This window comes from Neolamprologus brichardi, chromosome 6 (genome assembly GCF_056152115.1).
Source record: "Neolamprologus brichardi isolate AB-2024 chromosome 6, ASM5615211v1, whole genome shotgun sequence".
Taxonomy (NCBI): Eukaryota; Metazoa; Chordata; class Actinopteri; order Cichliformes; family Cichlidae; genus Neolamprologus; species Neolamprologus brichardi.
The window spans coordinates 32087055-32095788 of NC_142109.1; the positions used below are offsets into that span (position 1 = coordinate 32087055).

Genomic DNA, 8734 nt, shown 5'->3' on the forward strand with positions numbered 1-8734 from the left:
GCAGTTAAAAATAAAATCTGTGAAAAGAACACAATGAAGTCTCCACTTCTACATTAGTACTTAAGCATACTTCAGATGACAGAAGCTATTGATCTGAGCTGGCTGTCAACTGTCAGGGTAAGACGACAGAATTATATCTTGTTTAAAGAAATTTCTTGACTTGAGCATTTGTTGTACGTTTCTGGTTCATTTCTGGTCTCACGTGTATCTTAATTGTCAAATGCCTAAAAAAGTTCAGGGCTGCTGTTCATGTGTGAAAACTACTTTTCTGTATTAGAAAAAATGAAATATTCAGACTTATATATATATATAAAAAAATAATTTATCCTCTTCTCATTGTTAAATGATTCCATACAGATGGCAAAGCTGTGGCACCTCCTGCTCCTGTGTTGGGCATGGAGTCCCCTGTGCCTTCCTTCCAGTGTGAGCTTCATTGGTACACCACAGGAGTGTGAAAAGGCTCACTTTGTCCCTGGTTACAACTTGGGCGGCGAAGGCTTTGACATTGTGACGATGGAGAGAAAAGGTGCCTATGTGATCGACACTGAAACATGGAAAATTGGAAATGGCACTTGTAAGATGTACCAGAACAGATACATGAATGGAGAGAAGCAGAAGGTCCCTGTTGCTGTGGTGGACTGGAGAACCCTGCCCAAGTGCAGTTTGAAGGTCTCCAGTGTGGTCTATGATTCTGTTGAAACTCTAGTCAATGACTCGACATCATCTGTATCCAACAACTGGAAAATTGGCCTTGACATCCCGGTAGATCCTTCAGTAACAGTTGGGGTTGGCTTTGGAGGTTCTCACTCAAGAGATTCCACCTTTGCTATGAAAAAGTCAAAACAAGACCGCTACACCTTCTTACACCATTCCATCAACTGTAAATTCTATAAGTGAGTATGTCAGTGGATATTTGTCTTTTTTTTTAAATTTACTGAGAATTTTTATTTTATCTGATTTTACAGCAGAGGTGTCAAACAATTCGTAATTATATGCCCAGTGTTGGGGAGTAACGGAATACATGTACCGCCGTTACGTATTTAAAATACAAAATATGAGTAACTGTATTCCGTTTCAGTTACCGTTTAAAAGGTGGTATTCAGAATACAGTTACTTTGTTGAAATAAATGGAGTACACGGCGGTCTTTTCCTGTTTCACGTGTTAGGCTGTGCCCTATTTTTGGTAATTCCCAAACAAAACACGCATTAAGAGGCTCTATTGCTTGTGTGTTGAATCAGCCCCCCCATCATCTTTAAGTGACTGAGACAGGACTCATCACCACATTCTCATATCATCCTGACCCTTCTGGCCTCGCTAAAGCACAAGACACTTTAACGCCTTTCCCACGCAATGTACACAAGCTGTAAATTTCCACATTTTTTTATTTTATTTCTATTTATATAATTTACATAACTCACCCACTTGCTGCACATAATGTCCTCTTTGTATATACTCATTCACTGTATATAAAGTTCTGTCTGTCCCTCTCTCTTTTTGTCTTTGCACAGTCGAGGAGCGTATCAGGTCACATTTCACTGCGTGTTATACCTGTATAACCATGCACGTGACAAATAAAGAATCTTGAATCTTGAAAATCTTGTGTCTCAACCCCGCGCCCCATGTCACCCCTACTTGCGGCCGCATAATGTCGTGAAGACATATTTTTAAAAATCATTATTCAGAAAAGTATTTAATATGAAGCCAATAGGCAGAGTGTTACAGGCATAGCCCTAAAGAATGTAGCCTCATGGGCAGTGTAGTCCGTGCTGCAGGAAGAATGCACTGCCATACCCGTTATGTGTCTGTGAGCGCGAGGGAGAGAGGAAAAAGGAGAGTCAAAAAGTACGAGCTGTCACCAACCAGAAACGGGAGATGGAAGCATGTAAATATAAAATTAAAAGAGTGCCCGACGAGCGCAGTTGTAAGTAAGCTATTAAGACTCGACTGTACACTGTGTTCGTGTTTTCCTCCGAAACAATAAGCTCCGTTGAAGCAGCCTTTCAACGCCTCTCTCTGTCTCTCGCTAGCAAAGTTGACCCAGACAAGAAACTAAAGCGAGTTTTCGGACACGAGCCCGACACAGAACCCGACGTATTAGCCAGAAGTCCCTTTACTACGGTTTGGAGCCGCGGACCTGTTTTATATACGCGCAGAATAGTTTTCTATACGAGCTGCAAAAAGTGCAGCCTTACCTAATGTCCACCCTACTGTTACTCATTTCATATTAACATTTAAAAATCTAGTTGGTATTGGTATGGCGAGTAACCTGCAGTAATACTAATAAATCACACAGCAATAGTACATTCATCTAGTTGTAAAAAGCATGATAATATATTAAGTAATTCAAAGTATTCAGAATATGTTACTCTCATTGAGTAACGTCAAGGAATATGTTACAAAATATACTTTGTATTCTGTGGAATACATTTTAAAGGTGACCTTCCCAGTACTGTATATGCCATATATAACCCAATTGCACTTTATGTGGGGTGGAGCAGCCAAACCATCACATAAAAAAATATTAAAAACATCTTTAAATGTAAAGAAATGATATACTGAAAATTTTCATATTTATTGTATCATACTTTTACTAATCAGATCATTAAGTCTGAGTTTTTCCTGTTTCTGTCTGTAGCTTAATTATTGTTCCTCAGTATTTCTGGCTGTGGTTAATGTATTTTCCAGTAAGACGATGTAAAACTGATGATTTTCCTGTAGTTAAGATTGAGAAAAGATGCAATCTTTTCATAATGATTTTTAAAAAAATGCTTCCTGGTGCAAAACACTGGGTCAGATGTTTGACACACCTGTTTAGTATTGTGATTCTGTTTTGAATTAATAGAAAGAAAATCTAAAGTGATTCAATTGAAATGGTTCAGACATTAATGCATTTATATGCTTTTCTGTTCCACAGCTACAGACTGGCAACAAGTCCTCCTTTGAGTCAAGAATTTAAGTCAGCTTTGGATATTCCCCCTTATTCCTCTAAAACTGCACCATTATATCACAATCTGATTGACACTTATGGAACACATTACATCACACAAGTGTCTCTTGGAGGTGAAATTAAAGCAACCACTGCTGTCAGGACCTGCATGGCTACAATGAATGGACTAACAGATACTGATGTTAGTGACTGTTTGTCGGTTGAAGCTTCAGCTACTTTTGCAAATTCTGCCCGTATTAAAGCAGAGTATGAACACTGTCAGAGAAAGAAAAACAAGTTAGGGTCTGATCAAACTTTCAGCAGTTCATTTAATGAACGACACACAGAAGCCATTGGTGGAGATATTGATGGAGGTGATATCCTCTTTGCAGGCCAATCTGACCCCTCGGTCTATAAAAACTGGCTCATTTCTCTTAAAACTATCCCTGATGTGGTCCAATACAACTTAAAACCCCTACACACCATACTGCCATTAAATCATCCTGCCAGGGCGGGACTGAAGCAACAAGTGGAGCAGTACATTAAGAAAAATGCAGTGCTGAAGAAATGTTCAGAAACCTGTAAGATTGGGCACCGATCAAATGTAAGAGATCCTTGTGCTTGTGTCTGCAACAGTAACCAGAATGTCAAGTCAAACTGCTGTCCTGCTGGGAAAGGTTTTGCAACCTTAAAGGTGTTCAAACTTTATGCAAAGGGTCTGTATGGTGACACGTGGACTCAGACAGATGGTTCAGTGGAGGTGACATATGGTGATCAGAAAAAGCGCACTGATATTATAAGAAATAATAACAACCCTAGATGGAGAGAAACATTTGAGTTTGGAACCATCACCATCAACATGAAAAACAAACTTACATTTGCTGTGTATGATGAGGACACTTACTGGAACAGTGATCTATTAGGAAAGTGTTCATTTGATCTGCGAGCAGGGAAGGTGAGCGACAGCTGCAGGCTGAAACATGGAACCTTCTTCTTTTCCTACATTGTAGAGTGTGCACCAAGTCTTAGTGGGAACCAGTGTCAGGAGTATATCCCCTCGGCCATAAGTCCGTCTTTGGCTGAGGTTTTTCATACCAGAAATGGGGTTCTTCTTGGAAAGATTGGGAATAAGTATGAGGAGTCAGTAAATGTGTGAGTTCAATGCTAAATGTCACTGATGAGAGATGAGTCAATAAGAGAATAAGGATTTGATCATCTGCTGAATATCTATGTGCTTGTATTTCATGGCATTCTGTCTTTGACTTTTATGTGCAAAAATATTTTTTGAACTCAAACATGCTTGTGAGAACTCAAAACTGTAATGCACTCTTTATGCTTCGTTTCCATATTAGTTCAAAAATCTAGCAATAAAGCATCAGCAAAGACAACGTGTGTGTTTCATTAAATTATTCAAAAAATAATGTGTTACTGTTTAGTAGGTTTCTGTAATGCATCAAGAGGTTTTCACAAGCTACAGTTGCCCCATGTGCTTGAGGTGTGAGGGGAAATAAAACTAGTGCACATTGTTGCTGTGGGTGTTAGAGCAGTTAAAAATAAAATCTGTGAAAAGAGCACAATGAAGTCTCCACTTCTACATTAGTACTTAAGCATACTTCAGATGACAGAAGCTATTGATCTGAGCTGGCTGTCAACTGTCAGGGTAAGACGACAGAATTATATCTTGTTTAAAGAAATTTCTTGACTTGAGCATTTGTTGTACGTTTCTGGTTCATTTCTGGTCTCACGTGTATCTTAATTGTCAAATGCCTAAAAAAGGTCAGGGCTGCTGTTCATGTGTGAAAACTACTTTTCTGTATTAGAAAAAATGAAATATTCAGACTTATATATATATAAAAAAATAATTTATCCTCTTCTCATTGTTAAATGATTCCATACAGATGGCAAAGCTGTGGCACCTCCTGCTCCTGTGTTGGGCATGGAGTCCCCTGTGCCTTCCTTCCAGTGTGAGCTTCATTGGTACACCACAGGAGTGTGAAAAGGCTCACTTTGTCCCTGGTTACAACTTGGGTGGTGAAGGCTTTGACATTGTGACGATGGAGAGAAAAGGTGCCTATGTGATCGACACTGAAACATGGAAAAGTGGAAATGGCACTTGTAAGATGTACCAGAACAGATACATGAATGGAGAGAAGCAGAAGGTCCCTGTTGCTGTGGTGGACTGGAGAACCCTGCCCAAGTGCAGTTTGAAGGTCTCCAGTGTGGTCTATGATTCTGTTGAAACTCTAGTCAATGACTCGACATCATCTGTATCCAACAACTGGAAAATTGGCCTTGACATCCCGGTAGATCCTTCAGTAACAGTTGGGGTTGGCTTAGGAGGTTCTCACTCAAGAGATTCCACCTTTGCTATGAAAAAGTCAAAACAAGACCGCTACACCTTCTTACACCATTCCATCAACTGTAAATTCTATAAGTGAGTATGTCAGTGGATATTTGTCTTTTTTTTTAAATTTACTGAGAATTTTTATTTTATCTGATTTTACAGCAGAGGTGTCAAACAATTCGTAATTATATGCCCAGTGTTGGGGAGTAACGGAATACATGTACCGCCGTTACGTATTTAAAATACAAAATATGAGTAACTGTATTCCGTTTCAGTTACCGTTTAAAAGGTGGTATTTAGAATACAGTTACTTTGTTGAAATAAATGGAGTACACGGCGGTCTTTTCCTGTTTCACGTGTTAGGCTGTGCCCTATTTTTGGTAATTCCCAAACAAAACACGCATTAAGAGGCTCTATTGCTTGTGTGTTGAATCAGCCCCCCCATCATCTTTAAGTGACTGAGACAGGACTCATCACCACATTCTCATATCATCCTGACCCTTCTGGCTTCGCTAAAGCACAAGACACTTTAACGCCTTTCCCACGCAATGTACACAAGCTGTAAATTTCCACATTTTTTATTTTATTTCTATTTATATAATTTACATAACTCACCCACTTGCTGCACATAATGTCCTCTTTGTATATACTCATTCACTGTATATAAAGTTCTGTCTGTCCCTCTCTCTTTTTGTCTTTGCACAGTCGAGGAGCGTATCAGGTCACATTTCACTGCGTGTTATACCTGTATAACCATGCACGTGACAAATAAAGAATCTTGAATCTTGAAAATCTTGTGTCTCAACCCCGCGCCCCATGTCACCCCTACTTGCGGCCGCATAATGTCGTGAAGACATATTTTTTAAAATCATTATTCAGAAAAGTATTTAATATGAAGCCAATAGGCAGAGTGTTACAGGCATAGCCCTAAAGAATGTAGCCTCATGGGCAGTGTAGTCCGCGCTGCAGGAAGAATGCACTGCCATACCCGTTATGTGTCTGTGAGCGCGAGGGAGAGAGGAAAAAGGAGAGTCAAAAAGTACGAGCTGTCACCGACCAGAAACGGGAGATGGAAGCATGTAAATATAAAATTAAAAGAGTGCCCGACGAGCGCAGTTGTAAGTAAGCTATTAAGACTCGACTGTACACTGTGTTCGTGTTTTCCTCCGAAACAATAGTCTCCGTTGAAGCAGCCTTTCAACGCCTCTCTCTGTCTCTCGCTAGCAAAGTTGACCCAGACAAGAAAGTAAAGCGAGTTTTCGGACACGAGCCCGACACAGAACCCGACGTATTAGCCAGAAGTCCCTTTACTACGGTTTGGAGCCGCGGACCTGTTTTATATACGCGCAGAATAGTTTTCTATACGAGCTGCAAAAAGTGCAGCCTTACCTAATGTCCACCCTACTGTTACTCATTTCATATTAACATTTAAAAATCTAGTTGGTATTGGTATGGCGAGTAACCTGCAGTAATACTAATAAATCACACAGCAATAGTACATTCATGTAGTTGTAAAAAGCATGATAATATATTAAGTAATTCAAAGTATTCAGAATATGTTACTCTCATTGAGTAACGTCAAGGAATATGTTACAAAATATACTTTGTATTCTGTGGAATACATTTTAAAGGTGACCTTCCCAGTACTGTATATGCCATATATAACCCAATTGCACTTTATGTGGGGTGGAGCAGCCAAACCATCACATAAAAAAATATTAAAAACATCTTTAAATGTAAAGAAATTATATACTGAAAATTTTCATATTTATTGTATCATACTTTTACTAATCAGATCATTAAGTTTGAGTTTTTCCTGTTTCTGTCTGTAGCTTAATTATTGTTCCTCAGTATTTCTGGCCGTGGTTAATGTATTTTCCAGTAAGACAAAGTAAAACTGATGATTTTCCTGTAGTTAAGACTGAGTAAAGATGCAATCTTTTCATAATGATTTTAAAAAAATGCTTCCTGGTGCAAAACACTGGGTCAGATGTTTGACACACCTGTTTAGTATTGTGATTCTGTTTTGAATTAATAGAAAGAAAATCTAAAGTGATTCAATTGAAATGGTTCAGACATTAATGCATTTATATGCTTTTCTGTTCCACAGCTACAGACTGGCAACAAGTCCTCCTTTGAGTCAGGAATTTAAGTCGGCTTTGGATATTCCCCCTTACTCGTCTAAAACTGCACCATTATATCACAATCTGATTGACACTTATGGAACACATTACATCACACAAGTGTCTCTTGGAGGTGAAATTAAAGCAACCACTGCTGTCAGGACCTGCATGGCTACAATGAATGGACTAACAGATACTGATGTTAGTGACTGTTTGTCGGTTGAAGCTTCAGCTACTTTTGCAAATTCTGCCCGTATTAAAGCAGAGTATGAACACTGTCAGAGAAAGAAAAAGAAGTTAGGGTCTGATCAAAGTTTCAGCAGTTCATTTAATGAACGACACACAGAAGCCATTGGTGGAGATATTGATGGAGGTGATATCCTCTTTGCAGGCCAATCTGACCCCTCGGTCTATAAAAACTGGCTCATTTCTCTTAAAACTATCCCTGATGTGGTCCAATACAACTTAAAACCCCTACACACCATACTGCCATTAAATCATCCTGCCAGTGCGGGACTGAAGCAACAAGTGGAGCAGTACATTAAGAAAAATGCAGTGCTGAAAAAATGTTCAGAAACCTGTAAGATTGGGCACCGATCAAATGTAAGAGATCCTTGTGCTTGTGTCTGCAACAGTAACCAGAACATCAAGTCAAACTGCTGTCCTGCTGGGAAAGGTTTTGCAACCTTAAAGGTGTTCAAACTTTATGCAAAGGGTCTGTATGGTGATGACTGGACTGAGACAGATGGTTCAGTGGAGGTGACATATGGCGATCAGAAAAAGCGCACTGATATTATAAGTAATAATGACAACCCTAGATGGAGAGAAACATTTGAGTTTGGAACCATCACCATCACCATGAAAAACAAACTTACATTTGCTGTGTATGATGAGGACACTTACTGGAACAGTGATCTGTTAGGCGAGTGTTCATTTGATCTGCGAGCAGGGAAGGTGAGCGACAGCTGCATGCTGAATCATGGGACCTTCTTCTTTTCCTACATCGTAGAGTGTGCACCAAGTCTTAGTGGGAACCAGTGTCAGGAGTATATCCCCTCGGCCATGAGCCCGTCTTTGGCTGAGGTTTTCCACACCAGAAATGGGGTTCTTCTTGGAAAAATGGGGGAATAAGTATGAGAAGCCAGCCAATGAGAGACTTTAAAGCCACATGTCGTTGTTAGGAAAGAAGTCGGTATGGATTTGACGACATGCTGAATATCTATGTGCTTGTACTTCAAGGCATTCTGTCTTTAACTTTTATGTGAAAAATTTTTTTTTTTTGAACTCAGAACTGTAATGCACTTCCTATGCTTATTTTTCCATATTGTTTCAACTATCTA

General features: G+C 39.4%; 2 protein-coding genes across 2 annotated transcripts; both read left to right on the forward strand.

The window, feature by feature from the left end:
• The first annotated feature begins 357 nt into the window (after positions 1-357).
• LOC148102609 (perforin-1-like) lies at positions 358-4083 on the forward strand. Its single transcript, XM_087842657.1, has 2 exons — positions 358-893; positions 2916-4083. The coding sequence occupies exons 1-2, from the start codon at positions 358-360 to the stop codon at positions 4081-4083; spliced, it is 1704 nt and encodes a 567-aa protein (XP_087698783.1).
• Positions 4084-4825: 742 nt separating this feature from the next.
• LOC148102610 (perforin-1-like) lies at positions 4826-8525 on the forward strand. Its single transcript, XM_087842626.1, has 2 exons — positions 4826-5361; positions 7382-8525. Exons 1-2 carry the CDS (start codon positions 4826-4828, stop codon positions 8523-8525), a joined length of 1680 nt encoding a protein of 559 aa, XP_087698752.1.
• Positions 8526-8734: the final 209 nt, after the last annotated feature.

Excerpts from the sequence above, each read along its gene's own strand:
- LOC148102609 (XM_087842657.1), top strand. The coding sequence starts at position 358 with ATGGCAAAGCTGTGGCACCTCCTGCTCCTGTGTTGGGCATGGAGTCCC. Across the intron at positions 894-2,915 it reads ATCAACTGTAAATTCTATAA|CTACAGACTGGCAACAAGTC; the intron begins GTGAGTATGTCA and ends TCTGTTCCACAG.
- LOC148102610 (XM_087842626.1), top strand. The coding sequence starts at position 4,826 with ATGGCAAAGCTGTGGCACCTCCTGCTCCTGTGTTGGGCATGGAGTCCC. Across the intron at positions 5,362-7,381 it reads ATCAACTGTAAATTCTATAA|CTACAGACTGGCAACAAGTC; the intron begins GTGAGTATGTCA and ends TCTGTTCCACAG.